The 25,678-nt window shown below is 36.5% G+C and overlaps 1 protein-coding gene across 1 annotated transcript in view; it reads right to left on the bottom strand.

Moving 5' to 3' along the window:
• Positions 1 to 1,308: 1,308 nt before the first annotated feature.
• Positions 1,309 to 25,678, bottom strand: part of PIEZO2 (piezo type mechanosensitive ion channel component 2) — a 150,372-nt gene continuing 126,002 nt past the window's right edge. The window contains exons 36-56 of the mRNA XM_053466029.1: positions 20,550 to 20,661; positions 20,056 to 20,127; positions 16,703 to 16,869; positions 14,945 to 15,129; positions 14,155 to 14,322; positions 12,106 to 12,483; positions 11,563 to 11,821; positions 10,900 to 11,082; positions 10,128 to 10,380; positions 9,850 to 9,982; positions 9,179 to 9,326; positions 8,287 to 8,501; positions 7,970 to 8,128; positions 7,609 to 7,756; positions 7,072 to 7,260; positions 6,488 to 6,580; positions 5,329 to 5,501; positions 4,534 to 4,647; positions 3,645 to 3,724; positions 3,380 to 3,557; positions 1,309 to 2,654 (exon numbers count right to left, since the gene is read on the bottom strand). Of these exons, the coding sequence (XP_053322004.1) occupies positions 2,402 to 2,654; positions 3,380 to 3,557; positions 3,645 to 3,724; positions 4,534 to 4,647; positions 5,329 to 5,501; positions 6,488 to 6,580; positions 7,072 to 7,260; positions 7,609 to 7,756; positions 7,970 to 8,128; positions 8,287 to 8,501; positions 9,179 to 9,326; positions 9,850 to 9,982; positions 10,128 to 10,380; positions 10,900 to 11,082; positions 11,563 to 11,821; positions 12,106 to 12,483; positions 14,155 to 14,322; positions 14,945 to 15,129; positions 16,703 to 16,869; positions 20,056 to 20,127; positions 20,550 to 20,661 (3,660 nt within the window). The 3' untranslated portion in view covers positions 1,309 to 2,401. The remainder of the gene's footprint in view (positions 2,655 to 3,379; positions 3,558 to 3,644; positions 3,725 to 4,533; positions 4,648 to 5,328; positions 5,502 to 6,487; positions 6,581 to 7,071; positions 7,261 to 7,608; positions 7,757 to 7,969; positions 8,129 to 8,286; positions 8,502 to 9,178; positions 9,327 to 9,849; positions 9,983 to 10,127; positions 10,381 to 10,899; positions 11,083 to 11,562; positions 11,822 to 12,105; positions 12,484 to 14,154; positions 14,323 to 14,944; positions 15,130 to 16,702; positions 16,870 to 20,055; positions 20,128 to 20,549; positions 20,662 to 25,678) is intronic.

Genomic DNA, 25,678 nt, shown 5'->3' with positions numbered 1-25,678 from the left:
ATTTAGTTTTTCCTTAAAATAGCTTAAAAAGGCAAAACATTGTTCTTACCAATATCTGCAAACATAAGCGTATACTTTTTGAACAACTTGCAATATAATTAAAAACACCCATCGACCAATTTTTATCGGCATGCCTGACATTTTACAAGTTAGGACAAAATAGCCAGGTTGTGAAAAAAATTTATTTTAAAATGTTCTCTGTAAGAAAAAAAGCAGCCATTTGAAAAGTCCCATGTCATGTAGATATTCTACAAACTTCATCCATTGTCAGTAAATAGTTTACAGCAGTTATCTGACCATAGCATCTGCTGTCTAATCATGCAATTAGGATTTCAAGGAAGGAAAACATTTTTTTTTATTATGCAGAGAAAGATAATAATAGTTTTAGGAAAGCAGCACAAAGTCTTTTTGACATACATTAGGATAACCGTATTGGTTTAAATTTAGTGGTTCCAACCCAATTCTTTTTTGAGCAATGCAAAATGGAAATCCAAATGGTAATATCAAATTAGAGAGGAGATTCATCGAAATGTCCTTTCTTTTCGTCAAAGGAAAATTCACAACAGTACGTATTCTAAAACGATCAGTGGATTTGTTTTACAAAACCGATCAGTGCGTCTGATAGAAAATTAAGGGACAGGTAATAGACTTGCAATCATTTATTGGAGAAATGTAAAAGCCACCAGCTGAAGCTGAATGTGGCCTTTCAAACCATTTCTTGTGGCCACCATTTCTATCTAAAAACCCACAGGTTCTACTCCATTACAAACTGTAGTTAATGATGTCTGCCTCTATCCCTGACTATTTCTCCCAACACTGTGTAGCCCTTTGCCTTACAGGAGCAACACTGCCCCATATTACAATATATCAGTCATCTCTGTTTAGTAGATCCATCGCCTCCCCTTAAGAGTCCCTTCATCCAACTTCATACCATTTTATTATGTTCAACAGGTGTTTTAAAGACGGTTTAGATGTCAAGACAAGATCAATCAGTCCATTGCATTATTGGTTTCTCCTGACGCATACCCACAAGATAACATGGACAGTGCCAATCCGTTTAATTATTGTGCTTACATGCCTTGTACTACCTAATACATTATGTCATCTGCAAATAAATTCAATATTGGATAGCCCTTGTTTAAAACAGTAGGAATGTTCATATAAAATATTTCTTTATAGGCTGTACATTATTTTAAGATGCAAATTAAGAACATAAAGACCACAAACGTTGGTTCCACAAAACACCATAGTCTTAAGGTAAGCAGCAAAAGGCATGGGATTGAAATTATTGGTAAAGTGATTTGTGGATGGGTTGAGTAGTGCACAGTATAACTTTAGGGCAAATAACAATCTGTTTTAAAGTCCGCTGTCCCTCTCTTTACCAATATGCTTCTCTCATGTTGTGATTCTAATGTTCATGCTAAATGTTTCCTCATTGATAGCTCGAGTGATCTACAGTAATAATAAATTAAGAAAAGCCATTTTTGGAAAAGGTGGTGATGGATTATGATCAATAACTTAGGACCTAAAAAGCAGTTTTAAATGTAGTACAAATTTTATGAATAAGTCATGTAAACATTTTTTACATTTAAAAATGGAAGCAAAATGTCAAATGTCTAGAAAGGAGACCTATGAAGACATGCATTGTAGCCAGTTCTTATATAGTCATTTTTTTTCCCAATTTAATAGTCATGGAAAATGGCCTTAACCACTCCCTATATTTTTGTCTTTTTTTTTTTTAATTCTATGTTTTTTGTTTTCCTGAGAAAAATGTCTTTAAGGATCAATGGATTTTTTTGGACTGTACAAATAAAAATAAGGCAGTTAACAAGATTGTCTTTTTGTCTGTTTTTGTAATGTGTCTTTAGCTTCTGTTATGTCCGAAGAGGCTGTAATGCATAAATAATCTGCTTTTCTTCTAAAACAAGATGTTTGCGACCATTTTAACATCTTTGCTGCATTGTCTAAACACAATGATGCCTTATAGGAATTCCATTTCAAGGTTTAGGGACATATAAAGCAGCATATTGCACATTCCAACAGATGTCACTTCATCAGAAGAAGAACTTATAAAGTCTATCTTTGAGTTCTTGGGAGTGTTTTCTTTCCTTAGGCCTCAACATATTGACCGGACAATATGTGTTGACCAAGTCTTTCAAATACAATTACTGTGATTTTGGTGGCTTCAGACCCAAACGAAATAATTAGACTTCTTCATCCTCATCCTTCAATTTCAAAAAGAATTGGTCAATCCATAGGCATGAACTTGTTGCGATCTTTTGGAGAGGAAACACTGTTTCTTCATTGCAAGAGTCCAAGCTCTTATAAGAGCTATGATAATATTGTGCTTTTTTAACAATTCAGATGTATTCAACTGAATTCTTTATTTAGTTTGTGGATGTTATTTATTTTTTTCCCTTGTCCATTTGATCATAGTTTCTGGTGAGCGGTACAGGAATATTAATTTGGCATACAGATCTTCCTCCAGTTCTAGCTCACCAGTCTCTCTTACTAAGAAAATGTCTGTGCACAGTTTTAGGATACGGTCTACATTTGGTAGCTCTTCAAACATGATGGAGTGAGATATTCCACTGAAGAACTCCCGCACAAACTTTCCAATCACAAGTACCACAGAGGCGTAAAGTCCCATTATTCTGTAACGGAAACAAAATCACTGAATTAGACTAAAAAAATGGCAGTAAAGCAAACATGCTAGGGCAATCTGTGTTGTGTCTTGGCAAAGATACTAATTCCAGTGAACTGTATTGTAAAAGCACTGCAAACTGTGGTTCTGGAAAAAGATATGTAACAATGCATGCAAGGCTGCACACTACTAGTATGCCAAGTGTTAATGGCTATCCAATAACTGCAAAAGTCTACAATCATGACGGTTTTTAACACAAGTCAACAAAACTATGCATATACAACTCATTTTGCACGTAATGTACATCTAAGACACCTTTCAGAATACCAAATACCAATCACAGATGTGTGATGTTCTGTGCAGTAGTCAACACAAAATCTAGTGGTTCGAAACCTACAGATGACAAAGGTATGGAAGATGGAAGCTAAATTTTATCCTGGAACTTTTGCTCAATGTAAGTAGTCAATCAGAGAATTTGAGTAAGAGGAGCTTTATGGGTAGCAGTAATTTAAAAAAATCAATATAGTTACACAGATTAACGGTGTAAACACAACAAAAGTCCGTGCAGTGATAAACAGTCTTAGGCCAAATTACCCATAGAGGCAGGGCCAGCTCCAACATGCAGGAAGGGAGCCCAGCGGCAAGGGGCAACACCACCGGGTACCAGCTAAGAGCAGGGCTGATAATATGTCTTAAACCAATCCTAACTTCATAGCTCATCTTAAAAATGCTTACCCATAGCCAGCTAAAAATCCAAGACTAGGCGGACTGACTTTATCACTGAATACAAACAGCTGTAGACCATCTCCTTGGTTGAACTTCTTTAAAGGTTGATTAACAACCCACCACTCTTGCGTGCCTTCTTTTGTATCTTTTCTGTTCAGTGAAAGAGTAATATTTACAAACTGTTGATCTGTAAAAAGAAAACACAAGTATATTATTATTATTACTATTATTATAATTATATTTATTTCATTGTTAAGCAAATTGATAGACCTACCATCCAGAAGTTGCAAGATGGGTTTTGCAGTTGAGTCACTCGGTGCTTTGATGTACCATGGATAAACACCTCGAAGAATACTGTAGAGGAAAAAAGAGCGATGCAATTTTTATATAAGGAATGCCTTGTATAAGAATAGCAAAACATCTCCCAAAACATTATAAGTGTAGGTATTTTAGTTCTAACATTTTATTTTCTAGATCTACACTACATTAAAGAAATCTAAAAATATTATTGTTTCTTTCCATATTTTCGGTGGCAATGAGAACAATACTAATATTCATGACAGGGTCGGACTGGTGTTGATGGGACAGGCCTGGCACTTTAAGGACAACATCTTTATGCCCACTCGGCATGCAGCCACGCATATCCAGCCACTCGTCAGTGGCCATACAGAGCATTTGCCATGTAAGCCAGATGGCTAGTCAGGGCCTGATATATCGTACAACATTTTCATGTTGTAAGATCCATATAACTTCACATTTAAAAATCACAAAATATCTTTACTTGAACAATACCTGTAATGTGCCTGGTAAGATATGCTACTCCAGAGACTGAGCAGCCCAGGTCTATTCATTCATGCTGGTGCACAGAATTATTGACTTTATTGTTAATATTATTCTGTTAATATTCTTAATACTGACATAACCTGCTTTTGGTTGATAGAAAATGTTAAATTCATGCATTTTAATAGTTATTATTTTAATTATTTTTTATGGAAACTTATATCCTACAAATTGTCCCTTAATATCCCCATAGCTGATCTAGTCTTATGTTCTGTGAAGGGATAACAATCATTGTATTAGTCCATTTAAAGTAATTGTTTAATGCAAAATGTTAGACATTTTAAAGAGACATGAGGTGCTTATTTGTATACACAGACACTCACACTTTTGATCGTGACGAATTCATCATTTCGGCAAGTTCTATTCGAGTATCATTTGGCAACAAAACTGTATATTTTTCAGCAGCGACCTCTGCTTTAGCCCCAAGAGTCATATTTCTAAGAAGTACAAAAAATACATTTAATGTAAATGTTACACATCAATTCACTGATTACAGTACAATTCCATAAACTTCCATGTATACTTTATAGCAGGCACTTTACTATCCAAACAAAAATCTATTTTTTTTCTGGGGAACACAATGAGTCATATGTAGTGACACAATAGTGAATACTCCTTAATAATGCACTCATAAACCAAATATGATTTCAGCTCATAGTACTAGATCTAAATAAAATTAGATAATCTATATATACCCTTTTCAGTGCATTCCAATAATTAAATAGGGAACAAGCTGTAATGAGCTTCTGATGTGGCAATGAGCAGCCCCACTGTACATTAAATCTTTAGCTTTGATCTTATAAGACTCACAGTGGTTTAGGCATGGAATGAGTGTACATGATTGTTCAGGGACGAGCTCACCCAGGGGGCAATATTCGCCAAGGCTGGTCCAAATACTTCATGCATAATTCCCTGCACTTACTTAACATGTACATCCCTTTAAACAATTATATATTGTTTTTTGGATCAGTGACCTGGGAATTCAATTGTTTCCTTCAGCATGATTTTTCAGAAAATCCTTAAATCTTAGATGAATCAACCATGTTGTTTCTGCCCTAGGATAAACATATACAGTTTATAGAATATCCCTATTCCTTTTGTAAACATGTTGCAGTTACCTCTGAACAGACCATGAAACAACAAGTGAGAAATCAAAATTCAATTCCAGTAGTCCTTGAATCATCATATTCCTGCTTGGAGGGCTGATGGTCCATAAAGAATTAGAATTTCCTTCCAGTTCTGCTATAGTGATATCTTCTTTTCCATAACTCTCCAGAAACTGCAGAGCAGGCTATACGACAAGGTTTGACATTTAATAAAGAAAATCAAGAACCATGCTTTGATGCCAATCTAACACATTCCCAAATTTGCTTAGTCCACCCGGTTTGGTTAATGTTAATACTTATATTGAAATTAAAAGCAAAGTCCAAGTGAACATATTCAGTTCTGTAAGCAAAGGTGACTTCACACACATATACATACACAATACCAGTCAAAAGGTTGGGGTCACTTGGCTGTTTTCATGGGAAAAAAGGGAAATTTCTAGCTGTGCTAATATATTTGGGGTTTTCTAATGATCAATCTGCCTTTTAAACGTAAACCTGGATTAGCGCACACACACACAGTGCCATTGGAACACAAGAGTGATCCAGAAGAAAAATCCAGACTCAAAAGGATGTGTCTTATTGGGTTAGATTTTCATCTTATTATACAATTTTGCGTCACTTATCATGTTAAATATGGAATTAAAAATTTAGCTTGGAATAACATGCAAAAAATAAACACCATAGTATACTAAATTATTTATTACTGAGTATATTAACATTATAAAGATGCAAAGAGGACACGAAATAAATGTGCATATCTAACAGTATATAAATAATAAGAACATTATTCTTCTTATTTAAAATATAATTTGTAATTTAGAATGATCACTTCTTCAATATAGTATGGAAAATACCCATCAGGGCTAGAGGAGCTAGAGGAAGAAATTGTAAGATCGTGTTTTAAATGTAGACCGTGTAGGTAATTCCAACCACAAGGGTTCTTATTGCCCCACTTATAGCTCATTTTGTGGGTAAACCATTAACCCGACCAAAACTAAATCTTTAATATTGTTTAACGTAAAACTGATTTCTATTTTTCTTTTCTATGTAGAAAATTTAAATGGCAAATTATGCCTTTGGTTCTAGCTAATATAGTTTAAAGACAAACCCCAACTTTCACAAGTATAAATAAATGATACTGCCTATAGAGAAGTATTTAAAGGTTACTTACTGTATTTTTCCCAAAATCGCCTAAAAACCTTTTAAATTCATGCCGTTCCATTTCTCTAAGCTGGTTCTGTTGAGCACTCATGGTAAAAATAGGCTGTACGAGAAACACATAACATAAATTCCTGTAAATCTTTCAGTGCTATGTATTCACATTAAAAAGAAAGTATTATTAACATTAATAGTGCTTTGAGAGCAGATATGATATTTTAATAAGAACTTCCGAGCCAATATAAACTGAAGTCTGCAAGCACAATGTAATCGGAATTTGACATAATAGCATGGTTTGAATAGTATAATCTAAGTGTGACATATTTTGGCTATGGATATAAGCAATCTTTTATTAACCCAACGATAGCTGTAACATCATGGAGATGTTTTTAGCACTTCACATTGAGTTTACATTACGTATCCCTGCACAAATTCCATGGCAAACTCTTAGTAGGTTTTAGACAAATGATTTTCTACAAAACAGTATAAAAATAGATTTGGGTATGGTGAACTATTTTTTTTTTGTGTTTTTTCATCTTTGAGTATGTATATATTTATAAATGATATATTTGTTCACGTTGTACTGATTTACCTTACCTGATAACCTCCAAGTGTTATTTTAATGGACACATCCAGAGGCTTGTTGGTAACACCAGCCACTGATTTAATTAGGGACATGAAGAGCAACGGGAACCAGACAATGCAAATTAAAAGAACCACAATCATTCCTCCCATCCCGTATTTCACAACTTTTTTTTTCTTTTGACCTCTTGGCTGAGGATACCTCTGTGAACAGAAATAATTCATGAATTACACATCGACAACTGATGAAAATGTGCATACGTAAACTGTGTTTATATATATTCTTTATTAATCAGAACATGGGGTCCCATTACAATAATAATTCTGCTGGCAATTATTGTGGGTCTGTTAAAGAATAGTAAAGAATTGAATTTGCTAAAAACATACGGTATTAATAATAATACATAATAACAATAATGCAATAAAATGATAAAAAAATATTACAAACACTCCAAGACATTTTGCTAAGCTTAAATTTAGGTATTAATCTGAAATATAAATAACTGGAAATAATAGGTTCACTACTTAAAAAACAATTTGAATATTTCTTACTTTTTCTGACTCCCGCCAGCATTTTAGGATAAATATATGAGCATAAATGTCCTCCACGCAGATCCAACTGGAAAGGCTAAGTGTGGTGTCAGTCCATACCCAGTCCATGACAGCTCGCAGCTCAGTTAAAAAAGGAACCAGACGAAAGCTGAGGAGACAAATCACCCATCACTAAAATTAGCGATAAGCTTAGTAGCTTCAAACCCATGTATGTGATCTACCAAACATTAAAAAGTATTTGAATGATAATCTATTTTTTTTTAATGAACATGTGTTTTGGTATTTTAAATTGTAAGTGGTTTTTTAGTAATAGACAAATAAAATCAGCAAAAATCAGCATTTCTACACCTCCGACACATACCCTTGAAACAAGAACAAGTTGACATAATTGTAGCTCTTCGTGAGGAAGTTGCCAAGCACTCTGGTTGGATACCCACATCGTATCTGATATGCGGATAAACCAAAATAAATACACTTCACAAAATACCATAGCTGAGCAACGGTGTTCTGGCTGAACCTCCTATGAAAAGAAACAAATTAAAAAATCAGGTTTTCTTTTAAAAATGGTATTTGGGTTACAAACATATGTACACAAACATGACCACAGTCCCACATATATATTATATATATTCATACATAGACAGAGAGACAGAAAAAAGGGTAATAGGATTATTTTACCTGTCTGTTACCCCAGGCAAGATGAAAAACATCCAGAAATGTATTCCAAACACAAGGATAACTTGGAAAATGACTTTTCCCATGACTGTTTTTCTGAGATAAAGTGCACGATCCACAACCATGGTTCCAAATTGAATGAGCACCATGACTAGGAAAGCCTCTGGTACCTGATCTTCTGAGAGCGAAGAAGTAATGTCCGCAGCAGCCGAATGTTTCTGAAAATAGAATTGTATTCACAAAGGTATTATTACATCTGTGGCAAATAATACGTTTTAGAACTGAATATTGAATTAGAAGAGAACATCACCTTTTGGAAACATTTATAACATTTGAGGGTGAAATAAATTTTCTCTGTATAACAACCTAAATAACATATAGACCCTTATAACACCTGGCATACCCACCAAGGTTATCACCAACGGCAGCTTCTACACAGGCATCAAAAATTAGTTGGTACAAAAACAAAAATAATGCTAATCGCAAAGCTGATCATATCCTGACTATTTGAAAATTATATTTGAGTAATTCTTGTATAATGCTGACAAAAAATGTAAGGGCAAGATGATTTCATCTAATGTAACTATGTTCTAAGAATGAAGGAATGGTGAGCCTAATACAAAGTCCACAAAAAATATTCACACTACAAAGAAGATACACTAAACTTTTTAGCATCTTCTTTGTTTCCATATCACTAGTCTGTACGTTCGGTAATTGCTAAAAATGTTAAATTAAAACTAACAAAACTGGAAGCTGAAATTATATAATATTTATGCATGATCTGATCCAAAAGTTTTTCAAAAACAGTAAATCATACCAAAGACAATCGAATATAATATTTCTACTTTGAATTTTAGGTCTTCACAAATTATTTTCTTAATATTTTCAAACTTACTCCAAAAGCCCAAAAACCAAACACTATTATGATAAAGTCAACAGTGTCTGCAAGGAACATTAGAACATAGACATCAGTCACAGCACTGTAATCCGGATGGATGAGATTGTAGAAGAACTGTTTGATTGGCAAATAGATCTGTAGTGTCCTGAAAAAAAAGACACAATTTTAAACAGGTTGTTTAATGAGGTTTATATTTTTCAGTGACATGCACCATTGGTACTTAAAAAGTTAATAGAATTTAATCAATTCTCCGTTTATTCATAAGACACATATACAGTTAAATATCTAACCGGGCAATGTAAAACATCAGACAAACCAAGAAGGCATATTAAGGGTTGTATTGTAAAATTATATGATCGCAAACGTCCACTGTCAAACGCTTCATAGTTGGCTCAATTAAATAGAACACCAGGGTTGGTATTAGTTATACAGACAATATTACAGAAACGTTTTCAAACTCTTATATAAAAGAGTTAATAGAAGTTAAACCCTAAAGACAAGAAACATGATCTCTCTGACTATGAACAGGCATCATACTGTAATATCTCATATATAAGCTGTAAAAAAGCCTGTTTCCTTATTAAAATATATATATGAGCATATGAATATGTTATGATCCAGAACACCATAGGTGACACAGATATTACTCCTTATCACTCAATACTCACGTCTTAATAGTAAATGCTTTGGCTTTTATAAGTTGCTCTCTGAGTTTTTCCAATAGCAGCTCTTTTCTGGACTTCTGCTTTATGCTTAATACACTGCTACCTTTCTGGCTACTGTTTCGAGTACTGGTGCTTCCTGGAAAAAAGAGTGTACATTGGTATGACTGTAAAGAACTTCAGTATACTATCATTTTTAATATCAGTCTGAACCCAAAAGGTTTGTAAGCAACATATTCAGACACTGCCTCTTTATTATTTTTGCCCATGAAATGAATGCTTACCTCTCTTAGACCTGTGTGACGAATAACTGGACCGGCGGGACACATGGGAACCACTGCTAGAGCTCTTCCTCCTAATGACTGCCTTTTCCTCAGGGAAATGAACATGGATGGATTCAGCTGAAGCTGCGAGGTTGACTGACTTCAACGAACCAACGGAATCTCTTCTGCCCGATGCATCTGAGAGCTCATCATCTGTGTCATCTTTGTGTGTTCCGTTTTCTGTGGTGTCATCTTCATCCCAAAGACCATGACACTAATTGAATCATGTAGGCAACTGTTAATTTCTAAAAACCTTGGCTTTGCGTCATTATTTTAAAATTTTCAATAATTACATCTGGCTCTTGAGTTAGAGCAGGATGACCTGGATTGACCTGTATGGTCAGCTTTCTATTAAATGGTAGTTGCGCTTTCATTTAATGTAACTTTGGTGATCCAAATAGAGAGGGAGTGCAGCTGGTACTGGTCCAGAATCCCATAGGGTCCAGCCGCATCTATAACCCATATGACTCGATTGCCTAGTGGGCCAATGGACGAGCAGAGCACTTTTCTGAATTATGATATCAGCATTATGAGTAGACCATCAGGGAGCATAAGAGAAATATGTGGGTGACAGATCACTATGCTTTCCAAGGTAGGCCATCACTGACACCTTGCTGGAAACATTTGTGAGAGATGGGATGTAAATAAATGGCTGGAGATCTATTACTAATACTTTATTACTATACTATACTATACTATATTACTATATCACTTTTACTATATAGTCTGTTACCTTTAAAATAGATCTGTGGAAAAACAGTGCCAAGAGTTGGACCAGATCATAGTGCACATAGCCTTCCTTCTTCTCAACGCCAATAATGTTTGCAACATGGTACGGTTTATCCTTTGTGTAATCCACATTTTTATTCCAAGGGAAGAATCCAAATTGAAAGAAATATTTGATAACGATTGTAACCTGCACCAGAAGGGATTTAAACACAAAAGAAGATTGTTACCACTCAAGTACTAGTGATCCTACACTAGTACTGCTGATCCCACACTTAACCTAAGAGCATTGGAAATTAGACTCGCACATTCAGATTCGTACAAAATTGTTTTTTTTAATGAAAATTGCCCGTTTTGTGCGTTCGAATCTCTGGTAAAGAGGAGGGACTCCAGCAAGACAAATGAAAATTAACCAAAATTTGGATTAGGGATTATGAAAGATCATAAAATAAATGCATGTTATCTTAACTCAATTTAGTTGCAATAAAATTCAGCCTTGGAGAAGCAAGAAAAGTAGAATGACAGGATATTCAAATAAAGTAGATTTTCTATCAATTACTTGATATGTGCGAGGAACAGATCCTTCTGAAAATTACTAAACATCAATGTTATTTTTACTTGGCTCACGTTGTATTGATATACAAGCTTTGAAAAGAGAAAATTTACATACCTCTGTATACACAATGGCTGTCATCCAAAACCGCTTACTAGGCCTCGGGACAGATAACATAGCCCAAAGGAATATAAGGATAGGCAACACCAAGGTGATCATTGAAGCAGAAACCATGTGATTAAGAATAATCACAAAATAACAAACCATTTCTGATCTGGCCACCAATGTATTGTACAGAGCATATATAAGCAGAAGCGAGCGAGGCTGACAATCATAAAATTTGTCTGAGTCTTCTAATTCTTCATCTTGAAACATCCTGTATAAGAAAAATGCATATGTACTTTATAGCCATATCATATAACACTGAAATAGCTGTACAGCTGATAAAACAAAACATTTCTAAACTGGCATCCCTACTCTTGAAACAGTTTAAATATATATGATTTTTTGTCAACTCTACCTACAATGATTTTCAAATGGGGAATATGATTATGGCAAAATATACAGAGTAAATGTGTACATATAAAAAGTAGAGAAAAACGAGTATACTATTTCAATAAATATTTAGTATAATTTTGAATAACATGTTTAGAATCTTACTTGTTTAGAAGCAATTCGCTTGCAGTTAGCTCATGTGTAAGAGGAGGCAATATTGTATCGTGCAGTTTGTCAATGCGACTTTCATCTGGACTTAAAACCATCATATTATTATCCGCAGATTCGTCCTGGGATTGAAATGAAAGTTGTTCAAAGCTGACAGCTTTACTGTACGATGGTGGAATATCACCTTCTGTTGTAGCATAAAGAGGCAACTCTGTATCAGGAGTGTAACTGGAAGCTTCCAAGTCTAGACAATATTCTTCCTCTGGCTCTAATCTAGTTGGACTTTTTCTTTCTGCCTCCTGTTCATCATCTGCTTCTTCAATAGTTTCTGTTGTCCCCTGACGTGAATAGACCATGGTACACTGAGTTGGTTCACTGTAAAAAAAAACAAAAAAAAAACATTTATATAGCAGAACATTAAATAACTAAAGGATTCCAGAAACATACAAAACAAGACAAAAAAGAACAAATAAAAACTATTATCATAACTCACCAAAAAAACTAGGTCCTCCGCTAATTAAGTTCTTATAGTCCACTACTGAATGAAAACAGCCATACAAAAATATAGACTCAATTAAGTGATCAGCCATGTTTAGCACTGGCCACAGGTGGCAGCTGCCTTGGACTCATGGAAAGATGCCCAACAACAGCTATCACTAGGAAGCACAGCAAGCGATGTAATCCTTAATGTAAGCAGTGGGGTGACTAGATGTGATAAATGGACCCTCAGGTGGTTAGGCGCCATACAAGAAGAGGAGATTCAATACTAAAGATTGGAAACACAAATCAGATTCAACTCTGAGTCTCCAAATATTCCTAAAGCTCCATAGGACTGAGCAATGGATTCCTTTCAAAAAAATGTGTATTTTGAGGCGCAATAACACAGCAGAGTGACCAATATGGAATTCCGAATGTAGAAACTGCACACAGAATTACAAAAAAATGTTGTATATACACACACATATACACACACATACATCACCGTGCTCCGGAGACTTACCTGCCTTAGTGAATAGGTGACACATCCTACTTTCAAAGTTAAATCACTATCAATACTTGCCTTCAATATAACATTTAGGGTAAAACATTTAATTTGATTTGGTATAATGTTGCAAAAGTATGACACCAGCATACTAGAGGTAGAAATATAAGTAAGGGAAACAATAGCTAAAAAACTATGTATAATTTTCATGATTACATGGTGAGTCTCCTGGATAGGGCTCTTCTTAATACTATCGATTTGATGAAACGGTAATAAAAGTATGCTGAAGCACAAATTACATTTTTTTTTTTATCATGGAAAGGTGCTTGAGTATAGTTAGTCTTCACATTGCTGGTAACAGCTCTTGATGTCAGGCAGCCTTTATGGCTACTGGATCTATGCTTATGCCACTTATAAAGTAACCCTGGAATATTTAGTAATCTTGAACACCGTACACTCAGAACCTGGCACATTGCAGCTACAGTTGTTAGATTTTCCAACAAGTGAGCAATATGAGAAGAGGTGGCCACATGCATTACTGTCATCCGTTTTACTTTTATGCCCAGAAAAGTGTCTAATGTGTCAGTATGAAGTATAAATGATAAAACAATATGATTTCTGGAGAACCTGAAATCATTTTTATCCTGTTAAGCCTGCAAGCAGGCCCTCTACACCTAATGTATCTGTTTGTCTTTTGTCAATTCTAGTTTGGCCCTACCCTTTAAATGAATGTATTGTAAGAAGTGCTGTGTTAATTGTTGGTGCTATATAAATAAAACATAATGATAATCCTATTATTATTATTATATAATCCAGGCTATGTTTTTGCTAGAATTTCTTGTGGGCAAAGCCACTCTTTGACAGACAAGAATGCTATGAATCCTTGATGTTGACTGGAACAGATGCCCTTTTTGACCACCCTGGTTAGTCTAAATCCAAGAGATGCCATATCTTGTGTTGTATGCATTATTAAAATCATAGCTTCCGTGATGCAAAATGACTTTGACACATGCACAATTTATTGATGAAAGAATGAGTGAAGAAAGCATGCATGGATTAAGCACCTTGACGCTATACTGCCACTGTCAGCAGATGAGGAAGACATGTCCATGCTGTACATTTTACGAAGCCTAGGTCGTACACGTTCACTTGTTTTTGGTACAGTGTCTGGTCCATCTAAATCATCAAGCGTGGACTGCCTTGAGAACAGCATGGTGGCTTCAGTGTAGCAGCTAGCAGCACGAACAATCGCAAAAACAATCGTGAATGAGAAGCAAGCAAAATTTATTATAAGCAACATGGTAAGTTTTAACGCAACTAATAAAAACAAGGAATCCCACAGGAAACCAGTTAGAAATGTTTCAATTATACTTAGTGGTTGCCTTTACGTAAGTGCTACACTTATAATAAATTAAAAAACTTGAATTTACATCCTTGAAAATGTCAAGGTGCATTACATGGGCTGGGTATGTGGATCAGGAGCCATACAAATCAGATAAAATTAGGAAATGCAATCATTGGAATCTTACACCAATGACACTAGTATTACCTGTGAGAAAGACAAACATATACTATGGAGAATTTACTGGTATTTACACAGATTAAATATCAGTTGAAGACAAACTGGATTCGCAGATCATAGCTAAAACACTTATTTGTCTTGAAGGCACTATTTCAATAAGTTGCATATAACTGCTTACATTGCATCCATTTTTGAAGGTGTTTATAAAGCATGCATATTTTATTTTACTATAAAGATACAATTTAAAGGTTAGAAGAGTGAATGTTCAGATAATTACATTTGTTCACATTGTCAATTTATTTTAGTAATACATCATTAACATGTTTTAATACCTGGATATGCTATCATGAGAGTCTACACTATCCATCCTTTTACTTGCCATCTTGCTGTGGTTTTGGTGACTGGATGCTGTGCCAGGTTGGTCATCTATCCTGTCTAGCCCCGACTCTCTTGAAAGGTTCATCATTATATGGTTCTGATAATACATATGAATGCTCTCCCGGGTCGGAACATTGCCCTGGAATGTCACAATGAATACATGTATAAAGTCACTGTCATTTAACTGTTGTCCTATATAACTTTTTTTTGCTCATAATATCTTATTATGATATATTGTAAAGGCAATTTCCTTACTTCACTCCAACTCTATGTTCTTGTTATTTTAGACGGACTCCAGTGCATTTTACTGGAAGCAGAATATGAGTCTACAACTTCATTTAACCCCTCCCCAGCTGCATCTACCGAAAGCCGGAAGCACTTTTACGTACACTTATTACACATGCTCAGTAGACCTCCCATGGTAAGTCAGCAGGAGCTGAAATCAACAGAAGTAGCAGCAATTGCATTTATGCCAGCTACACACTGGTGTTTACTAGCATTTATGCTGACACTGGCACCAATTGAGCTGGCAGAGACAGTGTAATTGAACTCTGAGCATATGAATGCCTGAACAGAGGTTTGGCATTTGTGTCCAGTGGAGTTACCAGTAACACAGAGGGGAACATAACACAGTGTCATGAAAGTCCCCTATTGCTGCTGATCATGCAAGGTATGATCAAGAAAGCAAAGCTGCAGAGCTTTGTGATGTGCAGGAAGGGTGATCAGAGTGAAAGGACAAAGTGAGAAAAATCTAAATCAATTTTAATAAGCTAAGGTATAAAACAAAAATTATATCATTGGAAAAAAAATAGTAAAAAAGAAACAAACACAAAAACTTAAAAGACCCCAAAAGAATGAAATGGGAACTGTAAAAAGAGATTGGGATTTTTTTAATATATATTTTTGGTCAAATTTTTGTTATATTGGTTCTATCAAATATTATTTTAGATGTGCAAATGTGTTTCCAAATGAAATCCTTCATTGTATTGAAAAAAAAATATATAAGAAAACAAGTGAGTGAGAAATCATAGTTGACAAAATACACAGCAAAAGTGATAACAATACTTTAGTCCATAAATGTAAAAAAACCAACAAACAACAAAATAACACTGCTCTGTAAGGCTCTTAAAAACATCCTACTGGGTAAACTTTTTTGAAACTCACTTTAGAAGTCTGGCTATCCTACAAATTGCTTGTACTATATAGTGTCCAGAAGACCATAACTGTATGTCTCATGTCAGGTTGTCAACATTAAGACATCTTTTCTTAGTAGCTACCAGTATATATATATATATATATATATATATCATACTTGTTTTCCTTGAAGATAATGTCCGAGGAAAGGATCTTCCATATGCACTACTAGTTTACATGAATAACCAGTGGCCATACCTGGAAACTCTGCTTCATCCAGAGACTCTGGGTAAAGCACTGCTTCTCCAGGTCACACCCCACTCCCCACCCACTTCCACTCCTACCACTTTCAATTATTCAGTATGTGGGGCTAGCCCCGCATGCAATGGCACTGAACCACCCACCAACATCAGCAGACCGCCCACCGATGTCAAGGGACTGCCCACTGACATCAGTGGGTCCACCAACGTTAGTGGAAACACCCACCAACCCGAATACCAAAAAGGGTGAGCTACAGGTAGCTGGGGCCAGGATGTTCCCCGGTATTCTAGTTTCAGATTCCAATTCCTGGTAATTACCTTTTTTATCTCTCTTGTCAGCATGCAACGCTCCATTCGTAATACTGTGGAAATGTCAATGTGTTCCCGTGAAATGGAGTTTAACCACGCTGTAAAACTATCAATCGTGGCAAGAAAAAGGACCCATGTGAACTTCAAGATGTTAAATATTCTTTTGATGATATTATCTGCAAAAAAGATAGAAAATATTACATTTGGAAATTTTCAACAAAACACGTTTTAGCAAACATACTCTAAAATACAAAAAGATAACATTTTCCTGTCTTGAAATTAGTCAAGATATAACACAAACAATAAAATATTAGTAATAACATGAAAAAGATGCACTTGTACAGAAGGAGAAGAAGGCACTGCTCCTGTGAGCTTATTATCTTTTAGGAGGTTGAAGAGACATGAGAGAGAAGGTGAGGGAATGCTTGGACAAGGGTGATTTGATTGTAGCAAGCATTAAATGCAGTAGTTTGGTGGCATGGCAGTCTCGAAGGTGGTTTTTAAGCATGCAGGTGTGGAATATTTTAGAGGATACAATTATTAAAAGGTGGGCTTTTAGCAATCATTTAAAGGTAGGAGAGAGCGTAAGGAGTAGGAGCAAGGATTTCAGAGCACAGTTGAACACTTAGAGACACGAGAGGAAAGAAGTGATAATGGTTAAAGAAAGATGTAAGTTGTGGGAAGAGTAAAACGCGTTGTTCAGATAGTTAGAAGGTAATGGGAGTGACTCAGAAGGCCGTTAGACACAAACAGGCCTGGAAACGTTCTAGATGAGTTCTAGAACAACCTGCTCCCAAAATTCTATTGTATATTTTAATGCTCTTTGTCAGTAGCCTCATGGTTCTGGATGGCAAGTAGACTCTCTAATAAAGATGGACAGCACTACTCTAGAACCTGCAAATGTAATTTCTTAAAAAAAATCTTGCCTGCTGTAAACGTATGAAAACTATGTATAAATACATCATAATGTTCTTTTTCATAAAAAAAAGATGGATTTCAGCTTTCTATTTTCTTTACCTCTAGGTAAGTCATGTTTCCTCAAAAATAATTTGAACTAATAATAATCTTATTTATGATATAGGAGGCCTCACAGAAACACACTGAAAAAAGTACATACTGTATAATATTAGGATTCATTTTGACATTATAATGAATTGACTTTTATCCAGGCTCTTAAAGTTGTCTTTATTTTTGATTGTTTATCTAGATACTTGGTGTTTTGTAACATGTGGCTTTTGAGGTATTATAAGATACACTGACTTAAGTATTTTTCCTATAAGTTTTAGGGTATTGACCTTTGAGCTAACCAAAGTCTTGGCAGAACTAGAAAACTCTTGGCTCCATCGTAGGATAGCTGCCAAACCTCTAAAATTGAAATGCACAGATATTCATGTGTAAAATATGTGACCCTATATGAATATATATGAATGGGGATTATTGCTTAAGATTAATGAACAGGTAGAAAAACAAGATGGATTTTGTGATTTAAGCACATAACTAGAAACATCTAATTACCCTAAACTTATGGTGACCTCATATCTCATCTTAAAAGTACATGTATGCCTCAAGACATGCATTGATTTATGACCTAGCTGAAAGGTATACTTACAGAGAAAATATCACAACATAACCGTTCCATTCTTTCTAGCTGTATTTTAGATGGATATTGCCATTTATTTCATTAATTCATAATTTTTATGTTTGTCTTCATTATTTTCCATTCAACTTTTAACACACTCGTGCTTTTGGAAAGTACTAGATTTCTGGTACATATAGGACAGACAGAGGCTAAAAACATAGCCCTTCAGAGAACAGAACCACTTCCCAACCTAAAAGAGGCAAAATACGGGTGCGCTACCATTCAACTGCTCACGACCCCCCTTAGAAGAGGCGGGAGTAGTCAGACACAAATTCATAGCAAAGTCACTATAAGGTAAACATATGTCGGTATTTCGTTCACGGGTTTATTTACAACAATTTTTTCATTCCTCTTCATAGAGATTGGTTCTTTATATCTTTTTTACACATAGCCCCTATAGACTACCACATGTAAGGATATAAAATGCTAAAAGGATGCTGTGATAGGCACAGGGCCGGCCCTACCATGGAGCAGAGTGGGGCAATTGTTCCAGGCGGCACTTTTGAAGGGGCGGCACTTTGCTTGGTAAGCGATAACCACTCGGCGCCCTAAGAAAGAGAGGGGCGCCGAGTGGTTTTCGCTTACCAAGTTGTCAGTACCCGCTCGGCGCCCTCTCTCTCCTCTGCGAGCACTCTAGCTTGGTCTCGGTGCCGACTTGTAATCCTGAGCGCCGGAAGATGATGTAATTTACATTACAAGCTGGCACCGAGACCGAGCAGGGAGACTCGCCGCAGGACTGCTGAAAGGTAAGTACAAAGGGGGGGGGGATAGGGTAGATAATAGGGAGGGAGGGAGGGAGGGAGAGGAAGGGTAGATAATAGGGAGGGAGAGGCAGAGGAAGGGTAGATAAAGGGGGGGACGGCATTTTAAACTTCACCCCAGGCGGCATTATGTCTTGGGCCGGCCCTGGATAGGCATACTTGAAAATCCATGCAGAATACTGTACTAATATTGAGAATGTTATATCTATTTGCCTTTAATGTCAATGAATTGCTTAAATTGGATTGTAGTGTGTAATAATTTGTAAAGTATCGTGTTGCTCACTTCTGCGTCCCTCAAAGGACGCAGCAAGCAGCAAATGTCCAGACATCTGTATGAAGGATTTAAAAGTCGACTCTTATCACAGCTGTTAGCAAATTTTGTAAATTCTTTATTTATACTACCTATAAATTGTGTTTTTTTTGTCAGTGTAACTATTTTGGAGATGTTTAGTTTAAAAACCAACCTCATGGAAGATGCAACTTGTGGCATGGACAGCATTATGTAAGTAATTCCCTGTCCTGGTTTTGCCACGTTGTCCTCATCTGAGGATTAGCAATTTAAGGCAAATCTGCCACATCCCCCAAATCCCATGTTATAGTTCTGTACACCGGTGTAATATTGAAATAAGCAATAAATAGCTGTTTAAATCATTCTTAAAGCCTTCTTATGTGTATAGCCGGGGGAAGGTATCTTAACATTGTGGGGATTTGAAGAATTATTCCTTTCTCCCTTATCTTTGCCCTATTGTTAGATTGTTGATATAAGACATGTTTGTGTTGATTTCCCAGTTGCACTATATTTATTTAGAAACAATTATCAACAATAACTAATTCAGTTCTTCACATTAACTTGTCCCAAAATAAAGACAATAACCCAAACTCTCAAATATAACTGAACATCAACATTCAATACCACTATTTCATGATGTAAGCTTCCTTTGTGTTAGCGTCTTATTGCATACCTGGTCCATCAGATTTCTTCTTGCCATGATCCTGATCGTCATCTTTCTCTTCACATTCTATTATAATGTGCCCTGAAAATGACAAAAATAACAGCAATCAAAAATGAGGATCACTATGGTATTATGATATACTGCCATGAATAATATTTTAATGTACCCGCTAGGAATGCCATTGAGCTATCACAAAACCTGCTATCACTATTTGCATGTGAAATTCAGTCTTTCTATGGGTACGCTCAATGAAAATGTTTTCAATGAACGTTAAAAAGTTTCTTCTCTTATCCTTGTGCATGTTTAAGCTTTCATTAACCCAAGAAACCATTCATGCTATTTTCAAAGTAATGTGGCTCTTGTAAGGTCAGTCAGGAGCAGCATAAATTAATTAAACTTTGCCGGTCCGCTGTTCATCACATGGGCAGATCCTGAAAACTCTGTTGGTAACATCTGTATTGATCCCTTGAACCTCAAGTGTAGGATGATCTCAACTGACATACCTTCCACAATTCCTTTCCGTCTCATCTCCCTCTTCTTCTTCTCTTCTTTGCTCTCCTTATGTCGCTGTCTAAGAGCGGTTTTTGGATCTGTAATCCATGCTTGATAAATAAACTAAATAAAAAAACAGCTGTTTTATTCAAATGCTTATAGACAGATAAATAGCTAGATAATTAGATCGATAGATAGATAACTAGATAACTAGATAGATAGATAGATAACTAGATAGATAACTAGATAGATAACTAGACAGATAGATAGATAGATAGATAGATAGATAGATAGATAGATAGATAGATAGATAGATAGATAGATAGATGATAGATCCTAAATTGTAAAAATGCTGTGTAGTCAAACCACAGTCTGTCTAATTATTTTCTTCCAACTGAAAATCCTTATTGCTATTTTAAGATATCACAAAATATCAAGTTTTAAAAATCTATATATTTATTGAAACTGATTTATCTCAGACAGATGCCCTTTTTGGCCACCCTGGTTAGTCTAAATCCAAGAGATGCCATATTTTGGATTTAGGGAAGAACATACTACTGATATTTCTGAGCAAGAAACAAAAATAATCTCAGCTGTTGAGCATTATACAGCATTGATTGGGCGTTTTAACTGCATATACTGTATATTATATAACAAAATGATATGTATGCACTGTCAAATGAACAGTAACACACACACGATTACTATCCAAACAGTTTGGACATCGTTTAATGGTGATATTAGTTTGTAACTGTAAATGATAAGTCTCTAATTTGGATCTGATTAAATTGCCGTTAAAGTGGTAAGTCAAGTTTAACAAAATTAGAAACATGAAAATTATTATATCATTCATATACTATATATTATATTATATATTATATCACTGTGTTTAAAAAAATAGTTTTTCCTAATTATTTTTTTTATCTACTGTGAACTTTTTGTAATAGCTAGAAAGTAAACATTTTATACAGAAAACAATAAAATATATGTAACATTTGTCAGAGATTTTCATTTGTTTCAAACAAATGAGAATCCCGTTTAATGGCATTGCATTGATTCTGCTGGCATGCAAGACACCACATGAAGCGGACTAATACATTTAACTTGGGCATGCATGGGGCAAGCACCATCAGTATACATGCAAATCAATACAGACACACCTGGGTCTCAGGAAAGCTGGGGTTTATAGAGTTAATAATGTTAGATTGATTTCAAAATAGCTCACAGTTTTCAGGCGGTTGAAATGCATTTTTTCACACAGTTAGTAAAAAGTCCCAAAACAGCTGTCATCACCCTATAAAATGTTTATTCTTCATTTTGTATCCTAGACATCACACAATATTTCTACTGCGCGAAGCAAATGATAAATTAGATGATAGCCTGTGGCAGAATGTGAGAAGAATTCTATTAGCAATCAGGTAGCTAAGGTTTCCAGGTAATTAGCAGCAATGCACTCACTAAATGGTAGCATTCTGGATTGTTTGCACCCTTGTTCATTTTAATTTAAATTCAATTTCATTAGATCATTGGCTTAGCTTCTGAATTGAATGCGGCCACAGAGCTGTGTTAGGAAAATTTGGCAGGGACCTAGGATTGGTGTTGAATTACTGGAGCTGTTGGATAGCCCTGTAATAGGCGACCAGAGTTCAATGGCAACTCAGCACAGGAGCTCAAAAGTTGGACCTCAAAGGGGTTCTGAATGAAGGTTCAATTAAACTGTGGGTATCGAAAACCCCCATTAAGAATTCTCCTTAAGCTAAATTGGCTTTTTAGATGCAACGGTGATTGGGAATACTCTTTCATTTAACCTATACTTATCCTTGGCCTAGCTCTGTAAATACATTTCTTTAGTGATTGCTTGCTAGGTAAATTGGCCTTTAAACATTTTGTAACACCCAAGCCATAAAATATGTAAACTGTCAATAACACAGTACATAGAATTACATATATTGTCAAAAGGATGAGAGAGAATCTTTCATTTTGATGGAAGTGTACAGTAGTGTATTTACTTAGTTTTATGATCTTGCTGAACTGAATGTAAAGTCAACTTTAACTTCTATGTCTGGGGTTGGCTGTAGGTTTTTAGGACCAATAAGCAAAATAATTTAAGAGGACCCATTCTCTACCACAAGTTATAAACTAATTATTTTACTAATTATTATAAGGAATTCAATACTTAACCCAGTAATACCTAACCTAGTGATTTTTTATACATTATAGTGAAATAGCTGTGTCAACACCCCCCATTACTCTGAAGGGACCCTTATTTCCACTGTGGTCAAAAACAGCGACCTTATCTGTGTATATGCTAATATCACCGGTGACTATGCAATTGTAAAACGATCTCTCCTTGCTTTTTTCTGCTCATCATACCAGGGAACTTTATGACTCTGGCTACCCAGGGTCCCTCTTGCGGGATGCAGGCAAGTCCCTTTGACATCACTGGGCAGTCCCCCTGATGTAGGTAGGGGGGCCGATGATGTTGCATAACACACCACCGTTTAAGACAACACTGGTCCCATAACCCAGAGTTTTCTGGTGGCGAAACCAGAGAAGCAGTGCTTCTCCAGGAGTCCCTGAGCGAAACCTGGAGAGATCCCAGGTATGCTGCTCTTTCTAACACCAAAACAATAGGTCAAAAAGTCTTGGTTATGCCCTAGCCCCTAGCCATGCCTTCTAAAAAGGGTTCTTCTATCTGAAACATGATATTTGTCTCACCAAAAACTACCATGGTGGAACTGGGTCCCCTAAAAAGGTCCTGGCTTTTCTGGTGAGGGTGGAGTTAGGAAGCTCTTATGAGCAACACCCAAATGTAATTTCAGTGAATATCTGGCTCTCCCGCAGTCCTTCTGGCTGGGGAGGGAAGGAAAGAAATGAAGAAGGGGACCTGGTGTCCACCGTGGCCTTCTAGCATGACTGGCACCGTCTTACAGGTGGCCCTTCATTGTACAGGCTGGCACCGTCTTAAGTTAAAACCACAATGCTCCTGGAAAACTCTCCTTCTAATACCAACTTTGGTCACTTAACTCCAAACTGGTTGTAAAAAAAAGCAATCACAGATGAACATGGGAAGCTTTGCAAAAAAGTGAATTGAGTTGAAGGCATTTTACTGCACATGGTTCAAGTTATTTCTGATACCAAGTACATGAAGCCGAAGAAGCACAACACAAAGAATCCTCGTCTTCGGTAATATCTCTTAGCTAATCTTCCTGGTCCCTTTCCCCCATACAAGTCACTCCCTCTAGCCTACCTTGTCTACATAGCATTACAGAGGTTGACGGGAATCTGTAGGATCGCCTCAGGATTCAAAGGTCCGTGCGAGCGACTCTATTGGTCACCAGCAGGGGCCTACTCTGGCATCAACCAATGAAGGGCAGCTGCCGGCAACCAATAGAGTAGCTCTTACGGACCTTTAACTCATGTGCCAAAGCCATTAGTCTCCCCAGGCCAGTTTGTCTTAGACAACCTCTCTACAGGAAACAGGGATTTCAGTCTCCTTGGCAAAGGGCAGGGCAAGGTACACCACTGAACAACTTGGCCTGGGGAGACTAATGGCTTTGGCGTCATGAGTTAAAGGGCCGTAAGAGCGACTTTATTGGTTGCCTTTAGCGGGCTCGTGTGGCATTAACCAATGAAGAGCAGCTGCCCTTCATTGGTTGATGGCAGAGGACTCCCCTGCCAGGGACCAATAGAGCCGCTCTTATGGACTTTTAAAATCCTGGCGCCAAAGCTGCTGCATATTTTTCCACGTTAACAATGTAAAAAAATGAAGAACAAAAACGAGCACGAAGAACGTACACGGATATTCGCCTGAAAAGAACATGAGAATGGGCGAATATTCGTGGAATACAAAGATTTTTTTTCACGAAGACCAATACATAGACTCAAGTCTACTAGTGAATATTGAAGTTACAAGTGATGGTTGAAATAAAACTGTTTATGCTGTACATACTGTTGCTATTTTGCCACTAAAATCATGTGTAGCAAACCAAACCACAGCCAAAACCATAACAACGTTGACCCTAATACTAGAAGCCAATACTTAAGTAAGTACCGTATTTTCTCGATTATAAAACAAGGTTTTTTTCAGAGCAAAGACTCTGAAAAATACCCCTCGTCTTATATTCGAGGTTGTCTTATAATCATACCTCAAATAGAGGTCTGACTACAAGACTTAGATCCAGATCCCCCACAGCGCTGCAGGAGACCTGGATCCTCCTCTTTGGCAGCCAGTAAACATTTGCGGGATGCGCACAGACAACCTTTGCTGCTGCCGGCACTTCTATGACATAACGCCGGCGTGACATGACCGGTGCTCAGTCATAGAAGCCCCGGTGGAAGTACCAGCCAGCAGCAGCGGAGGTTGTCTGTACGCATCGCGCAAACCTCCACCGCTGCCCAGAGGCATAAAGGGGGTATAAGGGATTTCTGGAGGCAGAGTGACATATAGGGGGTTAAAAGTAATATCAGGGAGGCAGAGTGGGGTATAGGGGTGTATAAGGCATATCTGAGGGGGCAGAGGGGCATATAGGGGGTATAAGGCATATCTGGGGGAAGAGTGGCATATAGGGGGTATAAGGCATATCTGGGGGCAGAGTGGCATATCAGGGAGGCAGAGTGGCATATAGGGGGGTATAAGGCATTTTTGGGGGGGCAGAGTGGCATATAAAGGGGTATAAGGCATATCTGGGGGACAGAGTGGCAAATACGGGGTTAAAAGGCATATATTGGAGCTAGAGTGGCATATATGTGTTATAAGGCAGATGTACATAACTGGGGGCAGGTTGGCAAATAAAAGGAAATAAAAACAGTTTTTATTAAATGAAAAAATAGTTTACATGTGAATTAATATTTAGTAATAAAACTTTTTTTCCTATAGGGTAGTCTTATATTTAGGCTTTTTCTTTTTTTCCTAAATTAATATTCAAATTTGGGGGGTCGTCTTATAATCAGGGTCCTCTTATAATCGAGCAAATATGGTATTTTGTCACAGTAGGCCTACATATAATGCTGCATTTAATTTCTACAGTCTTTCACCTCTTGCATGCTACATGCTGATTGTATTTTATCATTAATATATCCCATCCGTCAACCCTCCTAGGTGTACGACTGGAAAAATATGTCAGGCCCCATTCAGGCT

The sequence above is a fragment of the Spea bombifrons genome, chromosome 5 (assembly GCF_027358695.1).
Source record: "Spea bombifrons isolate aSpeBom1 chromosome 5, aSpeBom1.2.pri, whole genome shotgun sequence".
NCBI classification, from domain to species: domain Eukaryota; kingdom Metazoa; phylum Chordata; class Amphibia; order Anura; family Pelobatidae; genus Spea; species Spea bombifrons.
This window is presented reverse-complemented; position numbering and strand designations above follow the sequence as displayed.